Raw genomic sequence first — 15,416 nt, 5'->3', positions numbered from 1 at the left:
ATTAACTAAATTGCAAAGCAATTTCATGCACATTTGTTCATCTAATAATCCTATTATTCTGAGATTACAATTTTGAATGACCTTGTTTGATAGTCTTACTGGAAGGCCGGTACGTAGAAGAGATCTGAGTCTGATTGTTTGATTCTCTGTAGCACCTCTGCATTCTGGATATTTCATTCTGTGAAAAAAAGGTTTTCTTTTTCTAGGTACTCAGCATCTGCCCTCATCATTTTTTCCCATGCCATGTATTTTACATAATTACACTCTTCTATAAATAATTCTTAGAATTATATTCAGAAGTGGCAAAATACACCAATTTAATGAGAAAATATTCGATAAAACATTATGATTGTCACTTTTATTACAAAATGAAGGATTGTTCATCCATAAATACATACAAACTCCACATTGTGGGCATAGAAAAAAAATGTAAATCTCGATTAAAATAGTCAAAAAAAAAAAAAAAAAAAATATCACTGCATTTTACTTTCAAGGAAAGAAACAATTCCAGTCAAGGCAGCGCAGTGACTAAGCTCACCTTTATAGAGTGCTGAAGACCAAGCTACGTATGTGCTTCTCGTGAGCTCAGAGTTTCAGACAAGCTGCGTGTTCTCATTTCGAACCGTTCCTAAAGGGGTCATGTGACCTGTACAAAAGTTTCATGAACACTAAATTCTTTTCAGACCCAAAGCCTGTGGTTTAACCTCTCACACTTTTAACAGTATGACACAAAGGGTGGAGTCACTTGCTTCTTCATGAGTCAATTTCTGGACATGGCTTGACTGAGCCCCACTTGGGTATAATGATCTATCGATGAAGATAGACTTGAAGACCATCAAAAACTTGCTCCAGAAACAAGAGTCACTCTTCAAGTGGTTAACACTGTTTTTTGACCCAAACCTCTGATTGGGGCTGTGTATTTAACTTGCCGCCTTCAAAACATCAGCATCCAGCTCGTGATTGGCCATGGTGTGCATTTCCATGGCGATGTCAGAGCTGAAAAGGGTAATCCTGAAGATACTGCAGTAACAGTCTCGGTAGAGGCAGGGTCTCTGTGCAAGAGGTTTGTTTATTGATTACCAGGCGAGTGAGATGTTGCAAAGAAGGAAAGGCTTGAGGATGATGCATCGGCCGTTTGAGTTTTAGCAACACCGCACATTCCTTGGGGGCCGGTGAAGTTACATGATCCGCCTCCTCAGTCTTTTCCTCCTCCCCTTTGTTCCTGGAGCCCACGTAGTGCTGCACAAGGCTGTGGACGTCTGGGAAGGACTGCAAGCGAGATCTGTCCGGGGAACTGGAGTCCAGACGGAAACGTCCGAGACTGTACTCGATGCGAACGTTCGTGGGCCCGCGACCAGTTTTAACAGACAGTGTCAACATATAGAGAGGATGGCTGCTATCCCGTATCAGGAATGTACCCTCCGAGGCCCCCTGTAGGACAGAATGGGCCTCACTGGCAGAAATGGCACCCCAGTACCAACCTGGAAAAAATAGGAGGGATTATTAATATGAGTTGTTATTGAAGACTATATGAAAAAAAGAGATTAAAATTCAAGTAAAAAAAATATCACTAGAGGTCATTCAACAAAACAGGTATCTTTAGAGGCCTTTAAAAATGATAATTTTTTTAGCATGTCCCCACCCCGGTTTCCAAATTCTCATGTATTTTAGTTAAAAAAAAAAAAGAAAGAAATTAAGCCAAAAAGTACCTTACTACTTTACTGAAAGAAACATATTCTACCCCTAAATAAAAAGTAATAATTTACCTTTTAATTTAGCTTAACACTTGATTAAACAATTTACTACAAAACTATAAAGGAAAAGGCACATTTTATAGAATGAAACCTGATTTATGGATTTGTGGATTTATGAATGAATGAATGAATGAATTCATATATGAATCCTAACTGCCATTTTTTTATAATAATAATTGTTGTTGTTATTATTATTATTATTATTATAGATGTAATATTTTACATTTGTATTCTACCTGAGGCATCCAGATAGGAGAAATTATTGGAGATAGATCTGAAATCTTTGCTGGGGTCCCATAAGGCAACGGCTGCATGGATGCAGCGAGGAGAGGAGAAAGTCACCACCGGAAACCTGACCATTGGATTGGCAGTATCTTGCAAATGAGCTGGCCTGGAAAAAATAATGAAATAATTTAAAGTATTTAAAAGATTGCAATCATCTTAAAAAGAAAACTTATTAAAACATGATTGCACATGTGACTTTTTTTCATCCTTGCAATAGCATCAAACACTATCTGTTCAAATATGCAGATATACACATTTAGAAGAAAATTTTTACACAGCTTTTTAATTTAGTTAATGTTAATTCTTAACCAGTTCAAAGAGGTATAATGAATATTTTTTTGTGAGACCCAAAAAGAAAAAGTTTTTTCCCCTCACTGTTACCTTATACGTTATTAATGTCACATATTATTATATTTTATGTTAATACACATATAAAGAAAATCAAGATCATTCATTAGGTTGAATTATTGCGGAAAGATTATAAACGGCCTGATGTGTTTCAATGTTTCAAAAAAATACTTTTTAAAAATAAACAAACTACATATTTATATTTACTTTTTTACTTTAAAAATCATTATTGTTTTTATTAGTAGTATTAACGTTAGTAGTAATAATAATTTAGGGTTCCATTTGTCTTTCACACAATGCTTAGCTTCATCAGCAAGAATGTGTGGTATTTCGTGAATGAACTAACGTTATTAGACAGTAATGTTGTTATGGCTGTATTTTGTTGTGATAATTTAATAAATACGGGTCACTTGAACTCACCCTTGGACGCACAGAATCATTGTGAAGATGTCTGGTTTGATATCTGCCGGATTCCTTAAAGTTTCTTTGTTGCTGGGGCTTTTACTCGGACTTCCAAAAATAATCTGGTCTTCCTTGAGCGATGGCAAACAGTTCCGAGATATTTTCAAGCATTGGAAGGTTGTCGAACATAAGGTTGCACTGTCATATAAGTGCGCGACCTGTCTGCGTGTTTGTTTAACAAACTACGCGAATATATAACACGGACATGGTTCTCAAAAAAGAGCGGTGTTTCCGTTCAGCTCGTGTCCTAAAACTGAACAAGAAGCGGAACACTGCAGGGTTAGGCTTGTTCACTTCGTCTGACTTCCCAGAATTGGTTTTCTGAGAATCCCCCCGCGTTTAGCGCCTCTGACGCCATCGGCAGCACAGCTCTGTGAAGCCCACAGAATCAATCTCCTCTTCTTTGTCATTCAAGCATACAGCAGTCTCGTGAGTAATGAACTAGCACTGGAATGGTCTTTGAATGACTCATTTGGGAGTTTTATTATGGTGATTGTAGGTAATTGCTTCCTGATGTTTGTGATTGACGTTCGAGGATGAAAACGGCGTTTCTCTTGAAACCGCGCGTCTAGCGTTCCAAGAACTTTCCAGGAAAACTGAGCGCCTGCCCTGCGTTAAGCCAATCAGGTCCCTCCCCTTCGTCGAGGCCCCGCCCCCTCTAGCTGTCATCGAATTAACCATTTGTTTACTGCTGAAATCAGTTTCTGAATAAAGACATATCCTCTTGGGACCCAGAAAAATATTTCTCGTAAATTTGAAATTTAAACAATCGATTAGAAACCCTTCCATCGAAAGACTTTTGTATTTTATACATTTTGATGCTTTAATCATGCCTATACGTTTTATTTAGTGTTTCTGACGGAGAGTTTATTCTAAACGCGTGTTTTTACTGCCATCTAGAGTCTATGAGGTGTATCCAACATACAGATTAGCAGGAATGCCCCTTTTGCTTCTGTGATTTTATGAATACATCTTGATTTACCAAATAATAATGACCACCAAACACTCAGTGAATGTTGTTTTTATTTATGCAACAGTATGTTCATAAACAATACAAGAGAGGGCTGTAGATTTTCATTTACTAATAATTCGTTTATTTTTATTAAGATCATGTTGTAAATGACCTGTCAACCTAGCCATTGACCAGCCAACAAGCACAAAAACAAAAAAAAAAGAAGACAAAAGAACAAAAGATTCATGTCAGTGTCGTCCAGGAGAACCATAATACCCAAAAATAAAATACATTAAACGAAGTAAAATGTGTTTTTGTTTTGATACAACTCTGCATTTTATTTATGAGGACAGTTAATGATTTTAAATATTTCACTTGTTAGTTCCTGAATTATTCACTTAACTGGACACTCATATTCTCAATGCTGGAAAACTGATTTGTGACATACAAAAATGTTTTATTTGGAATTGTTCTGATTAATAACAGAAGTTTGTACACAAAACTGTTTGACAGTGAATACTCTGGACCATGATGTAAGTCAATGACTGTAGATATGAGACGTTTAAAAAAATTGAGAAACCCAACTGTAACTATAAAACACAAATTTTCATGTCATATTTTTAAAAATATGAATCCTGAAATGAACCTATATCACATGTCTTAATCTGAACCTTTTAACATATCCGATTCTTGCTACATATCTGTTACAACCAACTGATTAGCTCTCACGTAGCCAAGTATAACATTCTGTCTGTGTGTCACATTTGGCTCTGGTGTGAATTTTTATGTATGAGTGTATCTTCTTCTATGAAATGGCTGTAGGTTCTGTAGGACTTGTGACTGCTTCAGTTTTAAAAAAGCTTCTTGGATAAAACGTATTTTCTGTTTTTAAAAAACACATTTAAAGCATGAGCGATCTATCATGTTTCACAATCAACACTTTTAATATGCTTAAAATGATATTGAGTTTTGAGTGTGTATGTATGTATGAGATTATGTAACAAAAATGTGCTCAGAAAATGTACAGATAAAATTAATTCCTGAGTTTTTCCCTTTTAAATATATGCACATTAACACACCAAATGAATAAACACCTAATAACGTTAAGTAAAAAGTAATACAAGCCAAAGAAAGTAAAAACAAAACAAAATTTTCGAATTAACAACAACTGAGCACAGTATTCCAATTTTTCTTTCACACTCTAAGCAGAATGAACAATTTACCCTGCCTGCAAACAGACATAAAAAGGGAACATTTAGGGTACAACTAAAGTTCATTTCTCTCTTCTTCTTGCTTTCTGTCCTTCCTAGCTGTTGCCACCATTCTCTCCACCTCCCTTGATTAGACGTTTGTTTCCCCTCTTCCCAGCAGGGCCACGAGGTTTGGCGAATGCTTGCTTGTGGGCATGCTGCTTAGGATGGACCTCATCATACAGATACTCCCCTGTCAGATCTTCTCCACTATCTATCTCCAACTAAAATGAACAAGGACACATTTACAAACACAAAGATTTAGAAAAATCTGTAGTATATAACTGCATATAAAGTGTCTCCTATTTATTAAAGTCAACATGAAAAGACATTTATAACACGGCTCATTCCATACTGTTATATATTTCTGAATGGAACAAGATACTGAGTGAATATACACATTTAAATACAATGAATATAATAAAAATCCTCTGCAATGAATGGGTGCCATCAGAACAATAGTTAAAAAGATAAAAACATTACAATAATAAGACTCCAGTGTCCATCGCTTAATGTCTTGTGAAGTGAAAAGCTTCATGCTTATTGTAAACATGTCCATCATTAAAACATTTTAATCTTCAAACCACTGCTTCTGGATAAAATATGCTTTCTGCAGTGAAAAAGTAATTCTCTCTGGATCAGGAGCGAAATATGCACAGATCGGTTGTTCCAAAAACAGTTCTAAATGGATATGTCAGTGGATTTTGATGTGAGGAACAAAAAAAGGAGATGGACTTTAAAAGCATTATTATGGATTATAGATTAATATTTTGGCAAGAATCAAAGATTTGAAGTTAAAAACATCTTGATGAATTTGTTTCTTTAGAAATGCAACTTTTCACTTCACAAAACATTAACTGATAGACTGGAGTCATGTGGATTACTTGTGGATTATTGGGTGTTTTTATCAGCTGTTTGAACTCTCATTCTGACGGCACCCATTCACTGCAGAGGATCCATTTGGGTGAGCAAGTGATATAATGCTCAGTTTATCCAAATCTGTTCAGATACTCATCTGGATCTTGATTGCCCTTACGAAAAAGAAGTTTATTCAAGTGTGCTATTAGTATACTTCTTTTAAACTAAAAATAGGAAAGTATGCTTTTAGTTTACTTTTTATGTACTTCTCAGAAATTTGGCTTTATGTACTCCTCAGAAATATACTTAAAATGACATTTAAGTATACTTGACTTATACTTACAAAAAGTGTAAATATACTTGAACTTTACTTAAGTATACTTAATAAAATAAACTTGAAGTATACTACTTTTTGGTAAGGGTGGCTTGGTTGGAGTAAACAGGGATTTGTTTAATTTCATGCTGACTTTTAATGAAGTACTGGGCTTGTAACTCTCATGCTGGGAGAAATATGAGTCACAAAATTAGTTTTTTACCTTTTTAGCCACTTCTAAATGGAAGTCCCTCTCTACTTCTTCCAAAAGTCGACTCTTACAGCTGGAATACAGCATCCTTTCCTTGATGCTGCAGCTGTATCCTGGCATGGAGTATATGAACACTATGGAGAGTGAGAGAAGACAACATGAATAGATTGCATAACTGTAATGCATAACTGTACTCAATGAGATATGTATAAGGAATTGAGTGACTAACCCACAGACTCGAGGTAGTCTCCCTCATGTGAATGTTTGTAGAGGAAGAAGTGGTATCTTGGTGTATCAAGGGGGATCCGGCAGGGTAGGTCACGGATTTCTGTTGGGCTAGTGTGCACGAGTTCAATTGTCTCCTTCTCTGTATCTAGCTTCTTTATATAGAAAACAAAAAATGCTAAATTTCTAGACAGTTTGGTAAGAAAGTATCTGGTAAGAACATATAAATATGTGTGTCTGTGTCATACTAGTTGAATGTAGTTGATGCGTCTCTCTGCGAGCTGCTGTAGAGCACGTTTAGCATCAGTCTGTAATGGGAAGGCAAGACCCTGCAGAGTCTGATGTTTGGGGTCCACACTGATCTCAGTCTTCACCTACAGACAAAGACACAACCAGTTCGTTACCAATTCCACCACTGTACATTATGACCAAAACAGTTCCTGTCATTCTGTTAAAAACATTTTCCCAAACAATTCCACTGAGCTACCCTGGTCATGGAAGGTTTATTATATGCCAGTTCTGGTGTTTGGATAAATTTGTTTATGCAGGTGAGAGATGGTGGATAAGAGTGGAAGGAAAAGCAAAGTATTAATATGCTGGATGAGTGTAGATGACCATGAGCTATATGGGTGGATCACATGAAACCTATTAAGAGCATGTCGACTCCAAATTTGACTCCAAAACCATAATACAACCATAAAACCATATATATCTATAATTTTTTTCTCTCTCTCTGTCCTCACTGTGTTTTGAAATCAAGAGGATTCAAAAGTCTTTGTGAACAGATAAAGTATATGAGGTTTGTCCATAAAATTGGAAGTACGCTGTAGTGTACACAGCACACAATTAGCACACATACACACAATACTATTTTTATACTTAATCTAACGACAGTACTCACCTGTTTAACTCTGCCCTGCAACCACAAAGATTGAACATAGAATGTATTAAAACAAAGAGCTGAATGAATTCAGGCATGTTTACTATATTTATGCTTTTTTAAGATGGATGTCTACAGTCTTTTCTCACCTCTGTGATTTTGATTCGCTGTAGCTCTTGTTCAGCTGCTGTCAGAGGTGCTGGTGCAGAACATGAAGTCACATGTCTCAGGTACCCCTGAAAACAAATGTCCTCCTGGTGATGGTGAAAAAAAAACAAAAAGCTTTATTTTATGTGCACTTTTGACGTTAATTTGGCTATTATTTCAATTAGTCAGAAAGAAAAAATAATACATTTATATAATATTTTTAATATTATTATTATTATTATATTAATATTTGTTTTAACCAATGTGAATAATAAGTAATCAACCAAAATTGATGTTTTAATTTACAGTTAAGTTAATTATTGATTTATAGATTTATTCCCACTTTCCAGACAACCTGAAATAGTCCTTTCAAAATGTGAAAATTATAAATACTCTCAACTAAATATACAACTTCCTCCCATAAAACTACAAAGTTGTTTGTTCAATATTTTATGTGTATGTAAAGTATATATTTAGCCCTTTCTTTGTTGACCATGACTGGTAATCATTTCCAAGAACATTGCCAACAGCCCCAAGTGTCCAGTTACTAAATTAAGAAACATGGTGGTCCACTCTGTAAACTTTTTCAACTGTAAATAATCCAGCATCAGGGTATTTGACTGACAGTTGAAGACAGATGGCAGGTGGACTGAGTCCATTCAACAGCACATCTCTCATTATAACTTCATTAGTCCTTCACAGAGGTGAACATTTAAAGATTTAAATCTTGTATTTAAAATCATAAAGTGAATGTGAAAGCATAGACAAAACTACTGACCAATTTTACTACCATAAAATATTCTTCAGCTAGTACCTCAAGTGTGCCGAACATTTCATCTTTGACGTGTCCACCACCAAACTCTTTCTTAACTGTGGCACGAGTGGCAGCATACAGCATCTTTTGCCGGACCTGTAGCAAAAGACAAGTTATCACTTTATTAAATAAATGAACAGTAACAAAATAAAAAACTAACCACAATGGTGTGTCACGGTTTTCCACAATTATCACATGTGATTATATTTTTACATTTTCTGAAAAGAAAAAAAAAAGGAAAAAAAAGAAAAAGGCCAGGGCATTGTAGCGCGGTTTCTAAAATGTAATCTAAAATGAGTGTTTCAATACATACAGTTACGGTTGCTAGTGTGTTCTGATTGGTTGCTACGAGGTTGCTTAAAGTCCAAAGAAGCCTATTTCGAAGAGCATGCAAATAAATGAATTCTTGAATGGTTTTTATTCTTCGGTTCACCAAACCTTCTAACAGCTGTAAATCTGTTTTTGTTTTATCTGGAAACTTAACAGTGCATGTTTATTTGAACAACTGAATAAGCTGTTTCTGCTAATAAAGCTTCACATCATCATGTCTGGATGGTAAAACTTACAGGAGACTGGTCAGGTGACCAGGAGATGAAGAGCCACTCATAGCCTTGAGCGTTCTTGGTGTCCAACCGGTATAGAATGTAACAGGGCTCGTGAGGGTCCAGCAGAGGGAGCAGGAAGTGGTCATAGTCTTTGTCCCAGCTCTGACGTGGCTCTCTGTATGCCCCCAGCACCAGCTGCTCTAAAACACACATAAAAAAAGCTCTCTCATTACAAAACGCACACAACAATCCCAAAAGTCAGTTGCGTAATTTTATATTGCATCATGTAGATCAATTTAAATGTGTTTACAAGGCTAGGGTTGGTTAATGGCCTGCTGCTGATAACAAATAAGTGAAATATTATCCATTATCTACATCCTGCTATAAAAAGAGCATGACACACCTTGTATCTCACACCCAATATAGCACAAGCTGCTTAGTTCACCTAGAGACACGTACACAATAATACACATAAATTCAACCTTCAGTTATTTATGTATTAAACAAGCCAGTACTGAGGGATGTCTGATAACACAATATATTCTTGTCAGTAATGAACTGATAATCATCTCATCTTTAATGACCTGAAACATATTGTATCTCACATGTGCAAAAATATACTTTACTTTTAATAAAATTTGTCAATGGAAAATTGGTCACTTTAATACGGCTAATATTATTTCATATATAATATAATATAATACAGTATCATATAATATAGAACAATTATAGAATAATGCAGCATTATAGATTATGAAACCATAAATTATTCACAATATAGAGAACTATCTCTGAAAGTCCACCATTTTTAAAAGCAAACATGCATAAGCAATTGTTGGAAAATGCACTAAAGGGACAAGGTGATGGGGGAAAAAAATGAGATGAGATGAAAAATTATATTTCAGCACTTCTGAGTTCCTCCTAGAACCTTTGCATCGACTTGCAAAACTTTTGTGATATAAATAATATGAGGACAGTGGAAAAAAATAGTTCCTATTGTGTACGATAGTATTTTGAACACAATTTATATGGCAATGTATGAGAATATATCATAAAAGACATAAAGTTACAAAAACATTAAGAGTTCCATTGAGAACGATAACAATCAGACTTTTCACTATAAAAATGTAAATTGCCATCATAAAGTGCTCATCATCACAACAGTTCTAAGAAGCAATTCATGCTCACATGAAAAGCAGCGTTCATATTTATGAGACTAGGCTTTATAAATTTTCTGTACAGTGACAGTGTACTGTATAATGCAGACCACTCACTTGTAAGACAGGTTTTCAAATAATACTCCATTAAGAATCCAATGGTAACCATTCTTTTATAATGACTGATTAGATCTTTCTATTATTTTACATTTTTTCTTGAATGTATTCAGGACAGGACAGCATATATCACTGATGTAAGCACTTTTAACATTACAGATGTCACACCTAATACTGGTTCTTCATGACCTTGGTCTATTGTCTCAGTTTACAAACTTCACACTGATCACATCACACTCAAGCGCATCTAATTTGCTTCCTGAAACGTACAAACCAGAACACACTCTGTAACCACTGTAATGAAGCACTGGAAGGCTTCATCTTTTCTAATGGGTCATCTTTCTTTCCAACCACTTTACCGTTTCTTGTGAACAGTGTGCTGTGCTGGTGCATGTCCTCCAAAGCCCCACCTCAGCTTTCAGGCATCAACACTCAGATTAACAGCTATGGTTCTCAGTATTCATCTCTTATCACATCAATAATCTACTTACCAGTAAATCTGCCCACTTCCCTCCCTGCTGTCCTCAGCTTTTCTTCGTACACAAAGACGTAAATGTGCTAATCTAATGGTTGCTGCTGATTTTAATTAAAAGCATTGAAAATATTCACATTTTAAATGTAAGTATTATTTATTTTGAATTTAAAACAGTTAAAAAAGGTTTTTGAATTCTGTTGGACATAATATATATATATATATATATATATATATATATATATATATATATAATATATATATATATATATATATATATATATATATATATATATATATATATATATATATATATATATATATATATATATATATTATATAGTTATTTGGGTGAATGTTATGTAAACAGTTCATCCCAAAATCGAAGACAAAAATGTAAAATTACATTTTGCATAATTAAGATTAAGCATATATTAGGACCATTTTTCATGACAATTACTGCATCGTTATATAAGTTTATAAAATAATATTTCCCATTATTCTTAATGGTTCAATTCTCTTTAGATTGTGAAATGTTAGAATGATAATGATATACAAATTTAAAAAATATATGTAAAAAAAAAATTAATTAGAAAATATTAAGTAGCACAGCTGTATAAATTAAAAAATTAAAAATTGATGATAATGATAACAAATTTTTCTTGAACGCCAGATGAACATATTAGAATGATTTCTGAAGGACTGTATGACACTGAAGACTGGAGAAATGCTGAAAATTCATCTTTGAAATTATAGGAATAGATTACATTGTAATATATATATATATATATATATATATATATATATATATATATATATATATATATATATATATATATAATAGAAAACAGTTATTCTGAATTGTAATATTATTTTACAATGTTACTGTTTTTACTGTATTTTTTAATTGCATTTTTTACATTTTGACAAATACAGCCTTAGTGAGCATACAAGATATCTTTCAAAAACATTAAAAATATATCAAACATAAAGAAACTAGTGCTGTCAAACTATTAATCACGATTTATTCATTCATTCAATCTATGAATTTCACTCTATGACTTTGAATTCAATTGCTCATGTGTTTTTCAATAAGGACAGAGTTGTTGGTTGCACTGCTGTATAAGACTAAAGGAAACAACACTCCTTTTATAACTTGATAATCAAGTGCAATCATGGTCAAGGCCTGTGGATTAAGGCATCTAATGGTTGTGCAGAGTGATAGAAAGATTTTGCACCTAACGGAAATAAACCTTTAACGAGCCCATTGTGAAAAACATCTAGCACGTCAATAACCAGATCTAGCACAAACATCATCCACCCACATACACGTTACCAGTCCGAATGACCTTGGAGGGGGATTTCCTGATGGTCTTTTGCAGCAGCTGCTATTCTGAGGTTGCACACATTCCAGCTATCAGCAGCACAGACACATACTTTCCATCAGCCTTTTACTCACCCCTTAACAACACATTTACAGAAAACTGTTTGCACATATGTGCCAATTCGAAAAGACAAACATATGTCTGCCTTCCTCTGAGTTCTGTCATACAAATACATTCATTGTAAAGAATATCACACATAAACACAATCTGGCTGAATAACTGAGTGTCCACACCTCACTGCCTACAAGACTAGCTCAGTCCTTTGCTATGAGCACAGACAGGTCCTGACCATGTGGCCTGTGCTACTCACTAATAAGGGTTGGGTTACACATGTGACTCAGCCACCAGAAAGATCCAAAACTGTATTGACCTGTTTTATCTTTCCTGAAATATCATCTCTGTGAGACTCAAAGGCACCCTATGAACCCAAAACAACCCAGTCTATTCAGATCCAGACATCTTCACACACTCCGGCGTCAAACAGACAGTAGACATCCATATAGTGACAACCTGCCTGACGTTTATACATCTGTGGCTACATTAGGCCGCTGGGTATTAAAACAGCTGGAGTTGTCAAAAATTACTGAACAGTCCACCTTACAAGAAATCGTATTCAACCATCATGTAGCCTGGACAAAATGGTCCAGCATAATTGCATAGTTTCATGTGAAATGCAACATAAGTTTATTAAATCATTAATAGTTTGAAGCTAAACCAAACTAGAAGGTAAAATGAACAACTAATTTGCACTACTAATTACATTTTATTCTTTGATGAATAAACAAATAAAAATAAGATTTATTTGATTTAATCTTTTCTAACATTATAAATGTCTTCATTGTCATTTTTGATCAATATTATGCATCCTTGCTTGGATAAAAAGTACTAATTTCTTTCAGAAAAAAATTCTTATTGACCCCAATTTTTTGAATGGTCAAATACTTCAGTCAAAATCACATTTTGTTCTGTTTAATTTGACTGGAGTCGTGTGAGAATACATGCACATATCACAAAGTCAGGTAAGGTAATGACAGAATGACATCACTCAAATTTGATAGCGTTTTGCCCTTTTCTTCCCAGCAACTGGATCTTGTCATCTGATAGTGAGCTAACATTTCAACAGTACCTGACACTCGGCCTTGTACGCAAATGCACGCTTACACACATGCTTTTATTGCAACAGAGAACAGTCCATCGTTCCTGTGACCATTCAGTTTCCACGTCAAATGATGTGTCATCTGACCTACAGCAGCATGTGAACACAGAACCAAAACACATTGTGAAATGTGTTTTGTTACTATTTCCTCATGTCAGGTGACACCTGGACGGTAAATCAACAAATAAAAAAATCCCACCTAAGAACAAACAATAAAAACACAACAAATTCATATAAAATTAGCATTGCAAAATTAGATAATCAGGTGTCAAGTGGATAATGTGACAATATATCAAATCAAAGTATAAATTAACAGTACATTAATTTTGCCCAAGTGTCTTTCTGTTTTGACATCTTAGTTGATACTTAAGTACAGATTGTAGTTGGATCTCACATCGGTGAAAAGATATTATGGTACATATACATGCATCAATGAACAATTGACCTTTAAACATTTGAGCTCAATTGAGCTCTTAACACTTTAGAAAGTGAAAATTAAGGCAATTAATTAAGTGAACATTGATCTACCACTAATAAGAGACACCAAAAAGTACTATGGTACAACCATGTTTTTTTGGACAAGGTACCAAGGCCATATTATGTTTTTTAGACAACATATAGTGAAATATTAATTAAAGTTGGACCTCCAAAAGACTTTGGAGTTCTATGTAAATATCATGGTACATGAATATGGTAATCGTTTTACCATTGTATTGCCATTTGACACCCTCATTGTACCATGATACATAATTTAAGTGTCATACTAAAAGAGTTGTAATACTATTGGAAAGTTTAATCCCATTAAACACTTATATTTTCTAGCCTTCATTATAGGATCTGTATAGTTAAGATTAACTGAGAGTTCACCTACAAGCAGGATGTTTCATTTCAGTCTTGAAGTAAGCTTGGTTTATTGGTCAACATGTGCATTACCAGTTTTCACTCACAAGATACTAATCTCGATGCCTTAACCTTTTCTGATTTATTAAATTCTCTGTGAACTGAGCAAACCCCTCAGACCCTCTGCTCACTCACCGTCTCTGATCAACACCTGGATGAGGCGGCCAGTTCCACTCCGTGCCCGGGCCAGAAACTCCCTCAGCTCCTCTGTAACCACCAGAACCAGAAACATGGCGGGTCAGTGTGGTGCCTTCCTACCCGCCAAGGGACCTTCTGAAGTTGGATGAAGTTGGATGCACAGGAAGAGTCACCTGGACAATCTTCTTTTTACAAATGATCTTCAATCAGTGCCAGAGCTGTGGATTATATCAGAAACGATATAAAGGCAGCAGCGTGAAGTGAGAGTTTGGTGTTTGAGAGACTGTGTGCTATCCAAGCGATAGGGCATGTGAGAGCAGCAAATGTGTGAGAGAAGGCTCCTGTAACTAGGACGGGATCGTGTGTGCTTGCAGAAGGAACCTGATCCCTCTTGCCCCAAATTTAGCAGGCACACTGTCTGGCCTCGGGTAACAGCCTGACCATCCCCCAGCAGGGCCATGGGGCCAGTTGTTTAAATCTTTTGATAAAGATCTGAAAATATTGTATTTAGGTTTCAATTCATTCCCCCTAAACCAAAAACAGACTCAAAACTCTTACCACCCTCTTCTGGGCAGGTGAGGAACTGCATTACTACAAAAAATAATGCATTATTTATATATATATATATATATAATTGGGACTGTCTCCGAAAAAATGCACACCCTAATGTAGGATAAACTAAAATGAATAGTAAATTCATCTCTGATGGGAAAACCAACTAACCGGTGCTTTGGGGGACTTGTTCAACATATATTTTTATGTAATGCAACAGAATTTAGATCACATCTGCTGTATTAGCCACAAAGCATGATTTAGCGTGAAAGTAAGGCTTTCAGGGTAAGGCGTTCAACAAGTTTTATTATTATTAATAACATGGCCGAACCATCATTTTGAAAGGCTGAATTCATAGTATGCTTCCTAAATGCACAAAATTATATAATATTTCCACTTTTATTTATTTTTTTTTTTTGACAATTTAGCAGATTTTAAGCTGGTGGAAATTACAAAAATATTGTACACAAATAACAGGCCTATATAGCGTACCTC

At 35.0% G+C, this 15,416-nt stretch overlaps 2 protein-coding genes across 4 annotated transcripts; both read right to left on the bottom strand.

Annotated features, from left to right (window-relative positions):
- Positions 1-338: 338 nt before the first annotated feature.
- Positions 339-3,435, bottom strand: LOC109091345 (cytokine-inducible SH2-containing protein-like). The gene is made up of 3 exons (XM_019105107.2): positions 2,808-3,435; positions 1,991-2,145; positions 339-1,481 (listed from the first exon to the last, which is right to left on the bottom strand). Exons 1-3 carry the CDS (start codon positions 2,825-2,827, stop codon positions 991-993), a joined length of 666 nt encoding a protein of 221 aa, XP_018960652.1. The 5' UTR covers positions 2,828-3,435; the 3' UTR covers positions 339-990.
- Positions 3,436-3,854: 419 nt separating this feature from the next.
- On the bottom strand, positions 3,855-14,734 carry LOC109091339 (twinfilin-2-like). Of its 3 annotated transcripts, XM_042726303.1 has the most exons (10): positions 14,367-14,733; positions 9,066-9,244; positions 8,500-8,595; positions 7,688-7,792; positions 7,560-7,574; positions 6,907-7,032; positions 6,663-6,813; positions 6,446-6,567; positions 5,063-5,275; positions 3,855-4,986 (listed from the first exon to the last, which is right to left on the bottom strand). In XM_042726303.1, exons 1-9 carry the CDS (start codon positions 14,461-14,463, stop codon positions 5,108-5,110), a joined length of 1,059 nt encoding a protein of 352 aa, XP_042582237.1. In that variant the 5' UTR covers positions 14,464-14,733; the 3' UTR covers positions 3,855-4,986; positions 5,063-5,107. The 3 variants fall into 3 exon arrangements, with proteins under 3 accessions (XP_042582237.1, XP_042582236.1, XP_042582238.1); XM_042726302.1 differs by having other exon boundaries at positions 3,855-5,275; XM_042726304.1 differs by lacking the exon at positions 7,560-7,574 and having other exon boundaries at positions 3,855-5,275; positions 14,367-14,734.
- Positions 14,735-15,416: the final 682 nt, after the last annotated feature.

This window comes from Cyprinus carpio, chromosome B6 (genome assembly GCF_018340385.1).
Source record: "Cyprinus carpio isolate SPL01 chromosome B6, ASM1834038v1, whole genome shotgun sequence".
NCBI lineage: Eukaryota > Metazoa > Chordata > Actinopteri > Cypriniformes > Cyprinidae > Cyprinus > Cyprinus carpio.
The sequence above is the reverse complement of the archived record's forward strand: the minus strand, read 5'-3'. Positions and strand labels throughout refer to the sequence as shown.

Bases quoted from the DNA above. Each gene is read 5' to 3' on its own strand.
- LOC109091345 (XM_019105107.2), bottom strand. From the start codon at position 2,827: ATGATTCTGTGCGTCCAAGG. The intron at 2,146-2,807 runs GTGAGTTCAAGT...TATTTTTTCCAG, and splicing joins ATGATTCTGTGCGTCCAAGG to GCCAGCTCATTTGCAAGATA. The intron at 1,482-1,990 runs GTAGAATACAAA...TATTTTTTCCAG, and splicing joins CTCCTATCTGGATGCCTCAG to GTTGGTACTGGGGTGCCATT.
- LOC109091339 (XM_042726302.1), bottom strand. From the start codon at position 14,463: ATGTTTCTGGTTCTGGTGGTTACAGAGGAGCTGAGGGAGTTTCTGGCC. The intron at 8,596-9,065 runs GTAAGTTTTACC...CTTTTGCTACAG, and splicing joins GGTCACCTGACCAGTCTCCT to GTCCGGCAAAAGATGCTGTA. The intron at 7,793-8,499 runs GTACTAGCTGAA...CACCATCACCAG, and splicing joins AAATGTTCGGCACACTTGAG to GAGGACATTTGTTTTCAGGG.